This window comes from Moschus berezovskii, chromosome 4 (assembly GCF_049115385.1).
Source record: "Moschus berezovskii isolate FMDL1 chromosome 4, NW_MosBer_1.0, whole genome shotgun sequence".
Taxonomy (NCBI): Eukaryota; Metazoa; Chordata; class Mammalia; order Artiodactyla; family Moschidae; genus Moschus; species Moschus berezovskii.
Window position 1 is genome coordinate 101,058,455 of NC_142463.1, and position 19,455 is coordinate 101,077,909.

The window sequence follows — 19,455 nt, forward strand, 5'->3', positions numbered from 1 at the left end:
ATAAATAAAACATTTAAACAGACTGCCCAAAAGGATCCACTTATAGTTTTCCCATATGGTTAAGTATGGGAAAATATCACTACAAACTAGTAATATCACTACTAGTGATGCTTTGTAGGAAGCATGACTATGAACAAAGCTAGTGGAGGTGATGGAATTCCAATTGAGCTATTTCAAATTCTAAAAGATGGTGCTGTTAAAGTGCTGCACTCAATATGCCAGCAAATTTGGAAAACTCAGCAGTGGCCACAGGACTGGAAAAGGTCAGTTTTCATTCCAATCCCAAAGAAAGGCAATGCCAAAGAATGCTCAGACTACTGCACAGTTGCACTCATCTCACAGGCCAGCAAAGTAGTGCTCAAAATTCTCCAAGCAAATTGAGTAGTGCTCAAAATTCTGCAACAGTATGTGAACCGAGAACTTCCAGATGTTCAAGCTGGATTTAGAAAACACAGAAGAACCAGAGATCAAATTGCCAACATCTGTCAGATCATAGTTAAAAAGCAAGGGTTCCAGAAAAACATCTGATTTATTGACTATGCCGAAGCCTTTGACTGTGTGGATCACACCAAACTGTGGAAAATTCTTCAAGAGATGGGAATACCAGAACACTACCTGCCTCCTAAGAAATCTGTATGCAGGTCAAGAAGCAACAGTTAGAACCGCATGTGGAACAATAGACTCCTTTCCAAATTGGGAAAGTAGTACGTTAAGGCTGTATACTGTCAACCCACTTATTTAACTTATATGCAGAGGACATCATGCAAAATGCCGGGCTGGATGAAGCATAAGCTGGAATCAAGATGGCCGGGAGAAATATCAATAACCTCAGATATGCAGATGACACCACCCTTATGGCAGAAAGTGAAGAGGAACTAAAGAGCCTCTTGATGAAAGTGAAAGAGGAGAGTGAAAAAGCTGGCTTAAAACTCAACATTCAAAAAACTATGGTCATGGCATCCAGTCTCATCAATTCATGGCAAATAGATGAGAAAACAGTAGAAACAGATCCAAAATCACTGCTGAGAGTGACTGCAGCCATGAAATTAAAAGACACTTCCTCCTAGGAAGAAAAGCTATGACCAACCTAGACAGAATATTAAAAAGCAGAGACATTACTTTGCCAAAAAAGTTCATCTAGTCAAAGCTATGGTTTTTCCAGTAGTGATGTATGGATGTGAGAGTTGGACCATAAAGAAAGCTGAGCACTACAAGAATTGATGCTTTTGAACTGTGGTGTTGGAGAAGATGCTTCAGAGTCCCTTGGATTGCAAGGAGATCAAACCAGTCAATCCTAAACGAAATCATTCCTGAATATTCATTGGAAGGACTGAAGCAGAAACTGAAGCTCCAATACTTTGGCCACTTGATGCAAAGAGAAGACCCTGATGCTGGGGAAGAAGGAGGGCAGGAGACGGGGGCAACAGAGAATGAGATGGATGGATGACATCACTGACTCGATGGACATGAATCTGAGCAAACTCCAGGAGATAGTGAAAGACAGGGAAGCCTGGCGTGCTGCAGTCCATGGGGTTGCAAAGAGTCAGACTGGAATTAGCAACCGAACTGAACTGATATGGATAAGTTGGTGGTTTTAAGTATTATAACATGAAAAGATTCCCACTTACCAGAAACCATGTGATACACATGATTTTAGCATCATTATATAACATTAAAGCAAATTATATCAGGCTACTCCAAGCCCCTGCAGTTGTTTATGGGCTCCTAAGCTCTTCCTAACGGAGAAGGCAATGGCGAGCCACTCCAGTACTCTTGCCTAGAAAATCCCATGGATGGAGGAGCCTGGTAGGCTGCAGTCTGTGGGGTCACTAAGGGTCGGACATGACTGAGCGACTTCACTTTCACTTTTCACTTTCACACATTTGAGAAGGAAATGGCAACCCACTCCAGTGTTCTTGCCTGGAGAATCCCAGGGACGGGGACCCTGGTGGGCTTCTGTCTATGGGGTCATGCAGAGTCGGACACAACTGAAGTGACGCAGCAGCAGCAGCAGCAAGCTCTTCCTAAAACTGTGCTGAATGCTTGCAGAGCCCTTGCCCCCTTCCAACCTCTTCGCTCCTTTCATTTCAACAGCTCTTGGATTTTGAAATCCCACCTCTTCTACCAGAGAATTTACCTTCCAGTTCCATGAAACCTTCCTATGTTGATCAGAAAACAGCCCAATATTCAGCTTCTCCTACTTTCATATTCTCTTTACAAGTGACTCTCCCAGTTATTCATCTCACCTCAAATACTTCCTCATTTATTCATTCCAACTATCTGCTCAGTGTCTACCATGCACCAGGTTCTGTTCTAGATGCTGGTGATGCAGCAGTGAATGAAACATACTGTGATCTCATTCTATGCCCTTTGGTAACTACTTATCTGTCTGGTGTATGATGTAAATACATTATCATCAATTTATGTGCTAGTCTAACTTTTTCTTTTATTCTGTGGCATGTCTTTTACAAATTTGCAGTTGTTGTTTAAGATCTCAGAAGGCAGAAATCTTAATTAGGTAAAGTTATCTCACAGTGCCACATGTAATTAAGTACTTTTCAACTCTGTGATACAACCTACCTTGGTAAGAGTGATCAGCAGTCCTCTGATAGATGTGACTATGATTATTCCAACCAGAATGAAGGAAATGTGTTGGGACCAGAACTTCACCTGTCAAGACAAGAGGAAGAAAAAATATTTGTTAAATCTCTGTTCAGAGATGGGAAAGCTAAGACGATACATTATTATCACTTATGCGACTGTGAGAGGGAACTTCATTAGCAAGTAAGTGGCAATAAAAAAATGGATATGAAGACTTCAGTGGGTATCTCTTAATTAGCAGACCTAAAACTTAAGGACAGAAGACAGCAAGTGCAGTGAAGTGATGAAAATAATACTAAAAAATCAGAAGAAACACAAAGCCAATAACATAGCTTCAAGTAAAAAGCATGAATTAAAAGGAAACTAAATAGCAGCCTGATAATTTTTAATATTTGTGAATGACAGTTCTCTGATCACCCAAAACTTAAATAATAATAGAGTATATAGACATTCTCAGCTATGGTCTAGGAAGTAGTTGACCTTTATTTGAATCACAGGATGATACCTTTTTCTTCTCTTGGATTGCTTCAGAGTGAGATGCAGCTGTGATACCCTGTGCTTGATTCAAGGCTGAAAAGCATCAGAGGGGAGCTGTATTGCCAACATCTGAGAGATGTTATTCAGGTTTATGAAATGTGGAGTGGTGTGCAGATGAGTTACAGATGGAACACATATACATGCACAGCAACCAGCCCTAGAAAGCACTAACAAACAAGGGCATTTCTAAAAGTTCACCCCAGTAAAAAAATTTTAAAAGGAAAATACATATGAAATATGAGTGAAGCATGCTTTACCATATAATTTATATACTATTTGAAGGAAATAAACCATGCTCCTTCACATGAAAAAGGATATACTATTGATTTATCATCTAAGAAATGTGTGCCTTCAGTTGTTTCTCAAGGACTGGAGCTCAATTTGCTCTGGTGTATTTTCATTTTATCCAGCTACCAGGGGGCATGTCCAGCTGAGGGTTATCATGCAAACTATGGCCAGGATCATAGAACAACTAAATGGCACTCATAAGGACTAAGAATGTGACACTAGTTTTATTACCAAAGTGCTAATCAGCTAGAATCACTGGCCATATAAATACCTGGAAAATATACTATTCTACAAATAAAGACATTAAACTTAAATTGGGACAAGACTGTCCCAATTATAAAACAGGTAGAAGATTAAAAAAAATTTTGTGCACAGGTGACAGTTAAACATTTTTAGCTCAAAGCCCATATGAATTGATACAGATAATTTTTTATAGCAGAAATCATTTTAGTTCTAACATAAAAACACTAATTAGTAGTTCATTTTCTACCACAGGAATCAAAGGTGAGTTATATGTTTGAAGATATCATCAAGTATCACAGACAGAAGTATTTGAAAATTTGGCAGGGAGAAGTTGGAGAGTGGTAGTCGTGACTGAGAAGAGAAGGAACTGTAGAAATGATCACTATCCCTGAAAAGAATAATCGCGGTTACTATAATCATGGTTTTAGGCCCTTTACGAATCTGCTGTGTGAATATGCCAAAACATAGGAGAGGGAGAAGAACGAAAGCAGATCAAGTACCTAGAAGAAGGACGCAGAATCGAAACAGAACAAACAAAGATTCTGATACAACTCTTACATCAAACTGGATCCCCAGATAATTCACAGTGATTTCAATGCCTCTTGTGACTGGATCAGTTTTCCCAACTCGGTCAAAAACGATATTGATGGTTGCCTACAGAGACACAGACCTTTACATTAGAATATCTCAAAGATCAGTTTAAAAAAATGATTCAAAATAATGAATCACCAAGTGTTTCTTATAGGTGGATATTCCTAAAAATGCAATTCTACTTTCAATCTAAATCATACATAAGAAATATATTTTGGCTATTCATACATTGGCAAACAAAAGTCCCTATCTACCCTATCTTTCTCTTCTGTAGAGTATAAAGGGGGATAAGGCTATGACATATACACCTCAATTTATTAGGATCCAAAAAGGTAACATTCTGGTAAAACACAAAGTAAGAGAATCAAGCGTTTCCAGGGTCATTCCCTATGGTTATTTTCTGAAAGCTCTAATAAGAATCACTAAAACAACAAGGAGAGTTATTATAGCTGACGAGCCAACAAAGAAGATCAAATGGAATTATGAAAAATAATCGATTAATCCAAAAGAAGGAAGACAAAAGGAAAAAAGAACACAAGACAAATAAAAACATACAGCAACAGGGTTGCTCAAGCATAACAATAACACATTGAATATAAATGGTTTACTACTGTATAGCACATGGAACTTGTGTTACGTGGCCTGGATGGAAGGGGAGTTTGGAGAGAATGGATATATGTATGTGTATGGCTGAGTCCTTTTGCTGTTCACCTGAAATATCACAACATTGTTTGTTAATTGGCTTTACTCCAATACAAAATAAAAAGTTTAAAAAAAATATAAATGGTCTAAACCAGAGGTTGGCAAACTCCGCCACGGTCATATGACTGTGTAGATAAATGGACTTGGCTGTGTTCCAATCAAATTTTTAAAATAAAAGCAGGTGGTGGCTGGATTTGGCCTAGTGGCTGCAGATGGCTGACTCCTGGTCCAAATATGACAAATAAATGGCAGGGACCATTAGATATAAAAGCAAGTTGTTTACAAGAAGCCCACTTTAAATATAAAGAAACAAGTAGATTAAAACTAAAACAATGGAAAAAGATATATTATGCTAATGATAATCAAAAGAAAGCTGGAATGTCTATATTAATATCAGACAAAGTAGATTTCATAGCAAAATAATGGTGCCAGAGACTAAAAGGGTCATTTCATAATGATAAAAGAATCATTTTATCAAGGGGTACATAGTGACCCTACATGACATACATGAAGAAAAAAAATGATATAATTAAAAAAAGAAATAGGCAAATCCACAATAGGTGGAAATTTCAACATCCCTTTCTCAATAATGAAGCAGTCAGAAAATCAATAAAAGTATAGAAAAACTTAACGATCTTATCAATCAGCTTGACCTAAGTGAGACCTGTAGGCTATTCCACCCAACCAGAGTAGAATACACTTTCCATTCAAGTGCACAAAGAACATTAACCATGGTTGACCATATTCTGGGCCAGAAAACAAGCCTCAATAGACTTAAAAAGATTCAAATGATACAAAATATGTTCTCAGACCACATGAAATTAAATTAGAAAGTAGTTACAGAAAGATATTCAGAAGATGCCCAAATATTTTATAACATACTTCTAAATAACTGATGAGTTAAAGAAGAAATCAAAAAGTAAATCAGAAAGTATTTTGAACTGAATGAAAATAAACATATCAAAAAAGTTGCATGTATGAGACACAAATAAAATAGTGCTTAGTAAGAAATTTGTAGCATTAAAATGCTTATATTTAAAAAAAGTTTCAAATCATTGATCTTAGCTTCCTCTTTAAGAAATCAGAAAAAGAAGACACCCAAAAAAGCAGCAGAAGAAAAATAATAAAGATCAAAGCAGGAATCAATGAAGTAGAAGCCAGAAAGATAGAGAAAATCAATTAACCTAGATGCTGGTTCTTTGAAAATTCAATAAAATTGATAAACTTCTATCTAGACTGATCAGGAAAAAAAAGAATGAGAGATATCAATTCACATCTACCAAAATATTGAAAGATATACCCAGTTGAAGGCAGAGTTCCAAAGAATAGCAAGGGGAGATAAGAAAGCCTTCTTAAGTGAACAATGCAAATAAACAGAGGAAAACAATAGAATGGGAAAGACTAGAGATCTCTTCAAGAAAATCAGAGACATTTCATGCAAAGATGGGCACGATAAAGGACAGAAATGGTATGGACCTAACAGAAGTAGAAGATATTAAGAAAAGGTGGCAAGGATACACAGAAGAACTATAAAAGAAAGATCTTAATGACCTAGATAACCACTATGGTGTGGTCACTCACCTAGAGCCAGACATCCTGGAGTACAAAGTCAAGTGGGCCTTAGGAAGCATCACTACAAACAAAGCTAGTGGAGGTGATGGAATTTGAGTTATTTCAAATCCTACAAGATAATGCTGTTAAAGTGCTGCATTCAATATGCCAGCAAATTTGGAAAACTCAGCAGTGGCCACAGGACTGGAAAAGGTCAGTTTCATTACAATCAGTTTCATTACTGGCCAGGTAAGGTTTACTCCAGGAATGTGAGGTCAGTTTAATGTTCAAAAATTAATTTTACTATATTAACAGACTAAAAAAGAAACACCATATGATCATCTCCATAGATGCAGAAGTGACAAAATCAAACATGCTTTCATGATTAAAAACACTTAAGAAACAATTAATAAAAGAAAATTCTTCAATCTGATAAAGGGCATCTAGGAAAAACCAACAGCTAACACCATACCTAATGGTGTAAGACTGGATGCTTTCCCCCTAAGATGAGGAACAAGATCGGGGACTGCTTTACTTAATTCTGTTAATGGAGGATTTGGTCAGTGCAGTAAGGCTTGAAGAGGAGGAGAAGATAGGATGGAATTGTCCACATAGGAAATCCTATGAAATTTATAAAAAGCTTCTAGAAACAATAAGAGAGTTTTAGCAAGTTAACAGAATACAAGATCAATATACAAGAATCAATGGTATATCTATATACTATTAACACCTGAAAATGAAAATTATAAAAACATTGTCATTTATAATAGCATCTAAAAATTAAATACTCAGATAAATCTGATGAAAGATGAGAAAGATCTGTGCACCAAAAACTATAAAACACTGCTCAGAAAAACTAACAAAATCTAAATAAACGAAGAGTTGTACCATGTTCATGGATTGGAAGACATATTGATCAAGACAGTGTGGTGTTGGCAGAAGTAAATATATAAGATACATATAAATCTCAACAGAAAAAAAGAGAATATAAACAGACCCCTATACATAAAGTCAATTAGTTTTTGACAAAACTGCAAAACTGCCTCAATGAGAAAGGATACTCTTTTCAACGAATGGTGCTAGAATGCCTGGATATCTATGTGAAAAAAATGAACTTGGATTCATACTCCAATATCATATTAGAAATTAAACTTAGGATGGATCACAGACCTAAATGTAAAACCTAACACTATAAAATTTCTATTTTATATTTTTCATATTAAGAAAATATATGAAAAAAAATCTTTGTGACCCCAGGTTAGACAAAGATTTCTTAGATACAACACAAAAGCATAATCTATAATAAAAAAAGGATAAATTGGACATCATCGAAATTAAGACCTTTTGATTTTTGAAGGATACTGCTAACAGAATGAAACTGTTACTGATGGAAGTCACTGATGGAAGAAAATATTTTAAAATCACATATTTGATAAAAAGTTACCAGAATATACTGAAAAACTCTCAAGCCCAATAAAAAGAAAACAATCAACCTATTTAGAAAATGGGCTTCCCAGGTGGCTCAATGGTAAAGAATCCACCTGCCAATACAGGAGATGTAAGAGATGTGGGTTTGATCCCTGGGTTGGGAAGATCCCTGGAGGAGGAAATGGCACCCCACTCCAGTATTCTTGCCTGGCAAATTCTATGGACAGAGGAGCCTGGCAGTCTATAGTCCATGGGGCTGCAAAGAGTCAGACATGACTGAACAACTGAGGACAATTAAAAAACTGGCAAAAAATCTGAATAGATACATGACCAGAGAGGATACACAGGTGACAAAAAAGCACATAAAAGTTGTTCAACATCATTAGGCATTAGGAAAATGCAAATTAAAATGATTTAGTACCACCTCATATCTATTAAAACATCTAAGATTTAAAAGACTGACTACACAGTGTTAACAAGGATGTGGAATAATTGAAACTCTCAAATACTGCAGGTAGGAATGTAAAATGGTACAACCTCTTTGGAACAATTTAGCCATTTCTTCCAAAGTTAAACATATGTCTGCCATATGATCCAGCCATTCTACCCATGAATGCTTTCTCCCAAGAGAAAAGAGAACACATGTCCAAACACAGACTTGTAGACAAATATTCACAGCAATTTTATTTGTAATATTCCCAAATGGGAAACAAATATTGATCAGCAGGTGAACATATAAAAAAAATTGTGGTGCATCCATACAGTGGAATACTACAAAGTACAGAGAGACAAAGGGGCCTGAGGAGACGTTTGGAAGTGACGGATGGATATGTTCTCTATGTTGATTGGATGATGGCCGTTGCACAGGTATACACATATATCAAAACTTACCAAATTGTATATGTTAAACATGTACAGTTTACTGAATGTCAATCACATCCCAATAAAGCCGTTAAAAAGTGTTACACTCTCCTAAAGGCTGCATCTCAGGGAAAACCTTTAGTAGCTTAATAATCTGAGTACTTAATAACTGAATACACTATCTTCATTTGTCCTCTCCCACTGAAGAAGATTTAAAATCATCTGAATGGGTATTAACATCAATTTTTTATAACATTTAGATCTGTTAAATCTAGAATCCTCCATTCATCTACACTGATCAAAATTAACTAACAAGCTGACAAAGCTCCTCTTTGTGCAAGCACAGCCTCAGTGGGAAAGTCATCAAACCAAAAAGTCAAATCAGCCTTTTTTATAATCACACTGAAATCCATTAATACCTGCAGATGGGTCACAAGTAAAGACAAATAAAGCAGTGCATAAAATGCTCAAAGAATAGAGCGGGAGGGCAAGCCACAAAAGAGTAAGAGCTGAAAGCACAGAAGATGAATTTATCTGTAGGAATATGTTTTAGAATTTACTTTTTTGGGTATATACAGATTATTAAAAAGGACAGGTGGTTTCTATTCTGAGCTGAAGGTTGGAGTCATGTTACATACAGTCACATACTCATGGGTAATATGAAGAGTAGGGAGTAAAACAGGACACTTCTATAGTCACTTCATATATTTCACAACCTTAGAACTTACTAATGATTTCTGACAGAAGAAAAATGCAACCTCCCTTTTCTAGGTGACCCAAAAAGAAGAGGGGGAAGAGGCTCAGATATGTGAAAGATGACATGCTCTGTTGATGCAGTTGGATTTGGAACTTAGTTCATGGCCTTAACCAAACCCAATTTTCTCTCTGCCATTACTACAGAAAATTATCTACCCCGACAATTAAAAAAATATACTTACCATGAAAATTTTCCAAACACAGTAAATAGAGAAGAAATAACCCAGAAAATTAAAGTATTTCCCTTTGAAAGTTTTGGAGTATTCTATTCTCTCCTGAGGGAGAACAAACACAAAACATGGTTAGTCTTAGCAAAATGTATATTTACATTCTACAAAAATATTTCTGCCTTTATGAATCACTGTTCAGGCTAAGGATTAAAACCACACACGATAATAATATTAAAATAACAATAATAGTAGTAGTGGGAAAATTTATTGAAATCAAAAATGAGGATAAACACCTTACATGCAGTATCTACCTTAATCTTCATAACTCTTATGAGATATGTCCTTTTTAATTTTACAGATGAGAAAATGAAGGCTTAGAAAGGTTAAATAACTTGCTTAAGGACACATAGCTAGTGAATAAGGGAAGTTAGGCTCAGGTCTACCTGTCTCCAAAGCCTATGTTTAGCTCTATCCTATGCGGCTATTCCTGTGAAGTGATCCTCAAAACGGATTAAAATAGTTTGAACAACCTTAAATAATAAATTTTGCACGTTTAAATTATATGCATTTTAGGTGTACATAGGAAAGTTTCTTCTTGTAGTTAGGTTCCTTCTTAATTTGGCTCCTTTAAAATAGAGCTAGAACACAGCAAGGGCTCCCCTAGTGGCCCAGTGGTACAGAATCCACCTGCCAGTGCAGGAGACTTGGGTTCAATCTCTGGGTTAGGAAGATACCCTGAAGAAGGAAATGGCAATCCAGTCCAGTATTCTTGTCTGGGAAATCCCATGGAAAGAGGAGCCTGGCAGCCTATAGTCTATGGGATCACAAAAGAGTCAGACATGACTTAGGGAGTAAACAATAACAACAGACCATGGCAGATGGATGTCTTACTAGTAATATTGTAAATATTACTAACTTGCAAGAGAATAAAAAACAATCACAGGAGCTACCATAGGAGCCACCCTCTTGATCCTGGCCATCAGTAGAAAGTGATGTGTGTGAGCTTCCTAGATGATTAAAAGCTTCTTCTGACTATTCCAATAATTTCCATTTTTGAGAGTGTTCCATTAAGGGTTTTGCTACTGGTAGGAGCAATGTCACAAAGAATCCAGGTATCAATGCTTCATGACTGATACTGAAGCTACTGAGGTGCCTCTTACATGGCTTGGCCATAGAGGATGCTAAAAAGCTTATTTAGTCTTGCTCTCTCTTCAATCACATTGGTAAAAACCATACTTCAGTTTCCTTGCTCTGTACCTTGGTAGCATATAGATCAGCTGTTTCCAGAAAAAGTTGCCTGCTTAGTTCTTCCAAAGCATCCACTTCCTGTTGAATAAGAGTAAGATCTGGCACAAAATGGGCATCAAGGTTTAAATCACACAGAAGTTTCAAGGAATAGCAATGAAGAAAGCACATGCTTTTGGTTTCTTCTATAGCGGGTCCTAGGAACTGCCTATGTTTTCAATTTCCTGCTTCAAAGACAGCAGTACTATTTTTCCAATCTCAGACACAGGTGTATAAAAGCTTTACCATTAAGAGCACCACCACCAAACACCTACCACTCAGTTTTACACTAGCTTGAAAGTGGCTCGGGTAGGTGGCTCTGTTTATTTTTGCTTTATTTAGTTAGCTTAAGTCAAATGTCATTTTTGAAATCTCAAAAGGTTACAAAGTAAGAAAAACACCTACAATATACAGTAAAGTTTTCCCCTGAATTATCTTGAATAAATACGATGTTAGGAAAAGGGATCTAATGTTTACTGAGTTCTAATACAGGCTGGGATTTAGACATTACCTTCTTCAGTTCTTTACAGATCTTATCTTCTATCATTCACAACAATCCCATGAGATAGGTGTCATTATCCATTTTGCAGATAAGGAAAGTAAAACTCAGAGAGTCAAATATCTTGCTCAAAGTCACACACCTAATAGGCGTGGAAGCAAAGTCAGAGCTGCCTTACTCCAAGGTCTGCTCTTTCCATTACTCTATGCCACCTTCCGAGAACTCAGTGAGGCTGTGTGATTATCCTCTCCATTTAGGAAAGGACTCAGAGAGGTTAAATAATCCTGATACTTTTTTGACTTGGCTTAGTGTTGCTAAGATAGCTTAAACCTAAAGTTTGGCTTTTATGAATTTTTAAGTCATAAAAATAATAGACAGCCCTTTCTAAAACAGAAGTCTAATTGGTTTTAATCCAAATCCTCCCTCCTCTCTGTGATTTTTCCCTCTATTACCCAAGTCAGCAAGTGCCCTTCAGCTCCCTCCTCAGTAGTGGCTGCTGTTGGCACAGTTCAGGCCACTGAATACCATGGTCCAGTTACATGCCTGGCTCCCCCATGAGCAGTAAGGCAACTTACTACCAAGGCAGTTAAGAGAGAGAGAGGCTATCTTCTGTTCATCAGTTTAGCACTCTGTCTGGAAATAGGAGACGTGACATAAATGTTCAAATAAATTTAAAGTCACCTTTCCACGCCCCGCCTCCTGTGATCATCCCATTTTGTTTGTTCTAATTCCCACCTGCATTTCACACCAGAAAGGTATATCTTAATTTATAGCAAGAACAGGTTACATTCTTTTCCTCCAATTGAGGCAAAAGGGAATTTGTTCTTCCTCAGGCCAGAGATGGGAGGAATATGCATAAGCTATCTCACCTCTAGTCCCTCATGCCAAATTTTGGCTTGACAGCCTGGTAGCCACAAAGAGATGGGGTTACTCAATTTGGGAATTAGTTTAACACTGCAACCAGCTGGGCAAAGACAAATTCATTAACACAATCTCCTTGATTCTTTAAACCAAAAAGTTAATGGAGATAAAGAGCTGCTTAAAATTTGTTTCTAAAACTGACTGCTTTAAAAATGGGCCCTTACAATCCACATACTAACCAGTCATTTTAGGGAGCCACTGTTTTGTGGTGGTTTTCTGGAGTTGGGAAATATAATAGTGTAGTGGAAAGAACTAAGGAGACCACAGTTCTGGTCTTACCTTTGCCACAAGTCACTGTGTGACTTAATGTCTCTGGGTCTATTTTCTCATCTGTAAAATGGAAAGACTGACTTGTTTGGATCCCTTCAGCTCAAAGACAATGGTTTTATTATTTTAGGATTACCTATGGCTTTCTATTTCCTAAGCCTAGTCCTGGCCAGCTGAACTCTGATGCAGTCAGGTATCTTAGAAGAGAATGTCCCTGTCCCAACATTAATTTTTCTTCTGCCCTTGGTCCAGAGTTGAGAAAAAGAAACAAGCCAATGGATAAAGGATACTTTCACTTCCTGGTGCTGAAGTGGTAACGCTCTTGATCATCCCCCAGAATCCTGATGGTTTGTTATGCACCTCCCCCTTCTGGAACATAGTCCTCCGTGTCATTGCCATCCTGAAATAAAAGAAAATGCAAAGACTTAGAGAATGAACTTATGGTTGCCGGGGGTGGGGAATGGTGGGGGGTAAGGATGGGGGAAAGATAAGTTAGGGAGTTTGGGATGGACATGGACACACAGCTATAATTAAAATAGATAACCAACAAGGACCTACTGTTAAAAAAAGAAAATGTAAAACCTCAGCAAAGGAGCATGGACCCTCAGAGTCCATTCTTGTCTCATAGCTGCTCTTTTCATTTGCTGACCTGTTCAGGGAAGGATTGAATTCTGGAGTCCCACTTTTCTACTGCTTACAACTGAGGGAAAATTATACACTCCCAGAAGGAATGTGGAATAGGTGAAGGAGCACAGAATTGAAGTTGGCAATAAATCTGAAGACTGGATCTGCCACTTGGAAACTGTGAGGCTTTAGAGTTTTCATGTCCTCATCTCTGGATGATTATGAAGATCAATGAAACAATATATTTACTTATTACCATTATCATTTAAGAACAAAATAAAATAAGAGCTAACATGCCTAGATAAAGGATCAGGTACAGGGTAGGAATTCAATAAATGTTTCTTTCCTTCCTTTTCAGAAGCTGACAAAAGAAAAAAAAAATCAGAAAATCACACAAACCTGGCCTCTTCTAAAGCACCATTCTCTCTCTAATGTCAATCTCTTCCTACTACTGAATAAATCAGTGGGACATTTGTCCTTCCTATCAGTTTATGGAAGGGCCTACCACGTCAGTGGTGGCTGCTGGCATGTTCCAGCCTATCACACAGATATTAAGAACAGGGTCCTTGTGAGGAAAAATAGACCATTTGTTCATAAATAGTTACTTGAAGGGTACAATAGGCCAAGGCCTATGGGCTTTAAAAACAAAACACAGAATGAGTTTAATAAAAGTAGATTTGTAGAACTAAAGAAGAATTTAACTCAATGTTAACCTCAAAAGGGTGACAAAAGATAGAAGTGGTAAGGACAAAGAAGCAGCACCGGTGTTCATGGTTAGGACCAATACAAATGGTACCAATGGTACCAAATACCATATGGTATTTCTGTAGGCTAAACAGGGGACGACAGAGAATGAGATGGCTGGATGGCATCACCGACTCTGTGGACATGAGTTTGAGTGAACTCCGGGAGTTGGTGATGGACAGGGAGGCCTGGCGTGCTGTGATTCATGGGGTCGCGGAGAGTCGGACACGACTGAGCGACTGAACTGAACTGAACTGAAACTAAGCCACTGGCTAAAATAATAACAATAAAGAAGACTGCCCTAGTGGTCCAGTGGTTAAAAACCTGCTTTACAATGCAGGGGACATGGGACTGGTCTGGGGAGATTTCACTTGCCTTGGGGCAGCTAAGTCCATGTGCCACAACTACTGAAGCCCGTGTGCCCGACAGCCAGCCCATGCTCCACAAGAGAAGCCACCACAATGAGAAGCCACCGCAATGAGAAGCCTTTGCACCGCAACAGAGTGGCTCCTGCTCGCTGCAACTAGAGTAAGCTCACGCACAGCAACCAAAGACCCAGTGCAACCAAAGATAGATAAATAAATAAAAATTTAAAAATAAACAAAAACTTTTAAAAAGCATTTAAAAGAAAAGAATGTTAAGTGTATTGGCCACACTGACTTAACTGTTTCCTGTTAAATGACCTTTATCTGGATACTGAGTGAATGGAATGTAGTTTCCAACTTGTATTACTTTCTTCATGGTTCCCCTAGATTTATTACTTCATGGCAAACAGATGGGGGAAAAGTGGAAACAGTGACAGATTTTATTTTCTTGGGCTCCAAAATCACTGCAGACAGTGACTGTAGCCATGAAACTAAAAGATGCTTGCTTTTTGGAAGGAAAGCTATGACAAACCTAGACAGCAAATTAAAAAGCAAAGACATCACTTTGCTGACAAAGGTCCATATATTATTCAAAGTTATGGCTTTTCCAGCAGTCATGTACAGATATGAGAATTGGACTAGAAAGAAGGTTGAGGGTCGAAGAATTGATGCTTTTGAACTGTGCTGGAGAAGACTCTTGAGAGTCCCTTGAACTGCAAAGAGATCAAACCAGTCAATACTAAAAGAAATCAGTACTAAATATTCATTGGAAGGACTGATGCTGAAGCTGAAACGCCAATAATTTGGCCACCTGATGCAAAGAACAGACTCATTAGAAAAGACCCTGATGCTGAGAAAGATTGAAGGCAGGAGAAGGGGGTGACAGAGTATGAGATGTCAATAGACAGGAGTTTGAGCAAACTCCAGGAGATAGTGAAGGACAAGAATGCCTGGCATACTGCAGTCTGCTGCTGCTGCTGCTAAGTCGCTTCAGCCATGTCTGACTCTGTGTGACCCCATAGATGGCAGCCCACCAGGCTCCGTTGTCCCTGGGATTCTCCAGGCAAGAAGAACACTGGAGTAGGTTGACATTTCCTTCTCCAATATACTGCAGTCTATGGGGTTGCAAAGAGTCAGTCACGACTTAGTGACTGAACAACAAACAACTATATCTATTCATCATTTTTCTCTTGACGCTTTCAAGATTTTTTATTTATCTTTGTCTTTTAGCAATCTGACTATATAAAACTAGTCAAACTTGACTTAAGCCTCTTAGATCTGTAAATTAATGTTTTCCATCAAATTTGGGAGACTTTTGGCCATTATTTAAGTACTTTTTTTTTTGCTCCTTAGCCCTAGAGGAGTCCAACTACAGGTACTTGTTGGACTGCTTAATAGTGCTTCATCCTGAGATTTTCATTCATTTTTCTTTCATCTTTTATTTCTCTATTCTTCAGACTGAATAATTTCTATTGACCTACTTTCAAGTTCACTGATTGATTCTTCTGCCATCTCAACTCTGCTAAGCCTACCTAGTAAAATTTTCATTTTAATTACTGTTGTTTTCAGCTTTTGAATTTCCTTTTGCTTCTTTTTAAAAATACAGTTTCTATTTCTCTTTTGAGACTCCTTTTCTGTTCACTAATTAATATTGTATATTCTTTCATTTTTTAAAAATGTATTTATAATAGCCGTTTTCAAGTCTGTTTGTTAAAGTTGTTATCTGCGCCTACCTGAAGTTAAGTGTCTATTTGTTGCTTTTTCTCTTGAATATGGGTTGCACAGTTCTGTTTCTTTGTATGCCCAGCAAGCTTTGACTGAAGACTTGACTTTGTAGATATTATGTTTCAGTGACTTTGAAATCAGTTTTATTTTTCTGAGGACTGCTGTTTTTTTGTTCTAGCAAGCAGTTTATCTAGCTGTACTTGAACTGTTAGCTCCACCAGGTAGAGAACTGTGATAATTAGGTCATATTGGGAGACTGATTCTCCTGGGAGCCACTCAAATTATGAAGACATGCTGCAGGACCACAAGCCATCCCAGATTCTGACTTAACAAAGTCTATAGGGGTTCATGTATAGATCAGAGCCAAATCCTAAGAAAGATTAGTGATGAAATGGCTTAAAAGTGCACATCCTCATTTGATGTGGGTCATGACTTTATATTCATCTCTTTACATGAATAAAGTAAATATAGTATATGGGAGAATAATCCTGGGAATCCAAACAGTATGTTTCTATATAAAACAGTATGTTTTAATACTGAATAACATTGCTCTTACAGAGAAGGCAATGGCAAGCCACTCCAGTACTCTTGCCTAGAAAATCCCATGGATGGAGGAGCCTGGTAGCCTGCAGTCCATGGGGTCGCTAAGGGTCGGACACAACTGAGCGACTTCACTTTCACTTTTCACTTTCACACATAGGAGAAGGAAATGGCAACCCACTCCAGTGTTCTTGCCTGGAGAATCCCAGGGACAGGGGAGCCTGGTGGGCTTCCGTCTATGGGGTCACACAGAGTCGGACACGACTGAAGTGACTTAGCAGCAGCAGCAGCAGACATTTTACAGTTGGTTGAGAAATTTGTACTTTTCCTTTGGACTTTATAACTCTGGTCTGCCAAAAAGTGAGGACTGTATTTTGGCCTGAAGCAATCCTTAGTTTTACAAGCAATTAGTATAAGGGAGTTAAATGAGGGAATCTTTTAATTTGAGGTCACACAGAGTCGGACATGACTGAAGTGACTTAGCAGCAGCAGCAGCAGCAACACTGCTTTTATTGTCGTATTCTAAAAATCGACATTCATATTCATTCATGTAAAATAAACTGTGTAGTTTGAATGTGAATGAAACATATATAAATAAATAAATGTATCTACTTCTAGTCCCCTAGTGAAGATGTATACAAATGGAGATAAAGAATTAGTTGGTGAAGCTGGACCTCTTTATCATTCCAATATCTTTTGTTCTCTCTTACATTAAGTCTTCTGACTTGATTATGTATCTTACTATAGGGAAGTGTTGAAAGAAGACACATGAAACAGAAAAACACTCATCAACTTAAAACTTCTATGACATCATTTTTATATGAGTAATACTAACTCTAATAAAAACAGCAGACTAAATTTCACGAAGGTAGGAATTGATTACCTTGCTCATCATTCTATCTCCATGTACTATTCAGCATTTAGTACAGTGTCTAACATAAACTAGGCTTTCTACAATTATTAAGTGAATGATTCATTCATATGAATGAATAAAGGCAAAATATTAAAACCAAATGATTGTCCTGCCGAGATTATTAATAAATAGTTTCCCTTAGCTATTTATAGTTCACTATTCTAAGACGTCTGCATGTCAGTCAACTCATTATTATTATTTCCATTTTACAGATAAGTAAATCAAGACATAAGGAAATAAAGCAACTACCTTAAAGTCACACTGAGTTGTAGGCTAAAGATTCAGATCCAGATAGTCTGAATCTAGCATCCGTGCTTTTACCCACTGAGACAAATTTCTAGAAATGCCACTTTGAAAACATACATTTTAAATAATAAAAACAACAATAGTTGGAAGACCTGAAGGATTTTATAAAGTAGTTGGAGAAAAGGAAATTGAAATAAAGTATGAAAAAGTTTATAAAAATGCAGGACAATAGACTGTTAAAACACTCAATGTAGAATACCTTCAAATATAAAAGATAGTCTAAAATTTATCTAAGAGAATTTATATTTGAAGTTAGGTAAGGTTGATTTGAAAATTTTCCTTCACACAAGATTAGACACTAAAGTCTCTTGTGGTTCCCTAACTTAAAAATAAATGAGATGAAATCCCCTGTTAGCACCAGTCATGTCAAATTCCCTTGTTGAGAAATTTGAACAGCACAAGTTTTTAATGTGCTGATAGCTTACCTTTTTTTTTTGCTTATGATCATATCCATAGTTTGGAGAAGTCGCCGTTCCAGGGCTAGAATATCTGTGTCAGTCACATTCCTATAATAAGCATAAGCTATTAGCAGAGCTTGGGATAATACAAAGTTTTGGCATAATACAGGGCTGCTGGAGAAACACAGGAACCTCAATCATTACCCAGTAATTTAAGGAACTGTACTTTCCCTGGGGAATATTAAAGTATAATAAGCAAAAAAATGCTTTTATTGTCACTTTTTAATAGCCAATACTCCTGGGGGCCTCAGGGGAGCAGAAGGTAACTAGCTATCTTACAGACTTCCTTAGACTTGATCCAGTGACATTTAGGGTATATGTGTATCTACACTTTTAACTTGGCATTGTCATCTACTGTTTTACTTTTGGGAAGAATCAATTTGCTGAAGTTGGGACTGGCTCACGTTGCTGTCCACTAGAAATGTGCTTTAAAAAGTGGGAGTTAAAGGGGTTGGAGAAGGTCAGATTGAAATTGTCATTTTAAAAATAAATATAGGGTAAATAACAAGGGCAAGCAATATATAAGTAATAAGACTCATTTAGAAAGATTCCTAGGCCAAAATCCAAAAGAAGAGAGAAGAATAAAAAGGCAGTATCATAGACCCAATATTTAAGTATTAATGATGGTGGCATGATGTGACATATGTATTCAAGAAGTAATGAGAAGAAAAGAAAAACAAAATTCTTGTTACCTGAGGAAGTAGGACATGTAAGTATATGGACAGTTGACAGCACCAAATCCAGAAAGAAGAGCCATGAGAGTCACCCCAATCACACCTACCCTGCTGATGAGTTGTTCTATGGATAAGATCCCTAAAAATATGAAAGCACATTAATGCCAGGTGATACAGATAAACTAGCTTTCATCTCATAGCAAAAGGAAACATCACTGAAAACAGCAACCATTACTTTTAGCTAACTTACATAAGCTAAATTATTAATATGTGGATTTTTCTCTAATAAATATAAAAGTCCATTTATTTTCTTCTTATCCCAAATGCTTCCAGAATCATCTCTATTCTTGGGCAATGGTAAAATAACAATAAATAACATTTGCTGACTATTTACTCAAGGTAACGTG

At 37.3% G+C, this 19,455-nt stretch overlaps 1 protein-coding gene across 1 annotated transcript in view; it reads right to left on the bottom strand.

Moving 5' to 3' along the window:
* The window catches only part of GPHRA (golgi pH regulator A), a 51,179-nt gene that overhangs the window by 990 nt on the left and 30,734 nt on the right, over nt 1–19,455 (bottom strand). The window contains exons 6-12 of the mRNA XM_055401629.2: nt 19,067–19,187; nt 18,342–18,422; nt 12,990–13,099; nt 10,986–11,074; nt 9,741–9,833; nt 4,228–4,323; nt 2,581–2,670 (exon numbers count right to left, since the gene is read on the bottom strand). Coding sequence (XP_055257604.1) covers nt 2,581–2,670; nt 4,228–4,323; nt 9,741–9,833; nt 10,986–11,074; nt 12,990–13,099; nt 18,342–18,422; nt 19,067–19,187 — 680 coding nt within the window. The remainder of the gene's footprint in view (nt 1–2,580; nt 2,671–4,227; nt 4,324–9,740; nt 9,834–10,985; nt 11,075–12,989; nt 13,100–18,341; nt 18,423–19,066; nt 19,188–19,455) is intronic.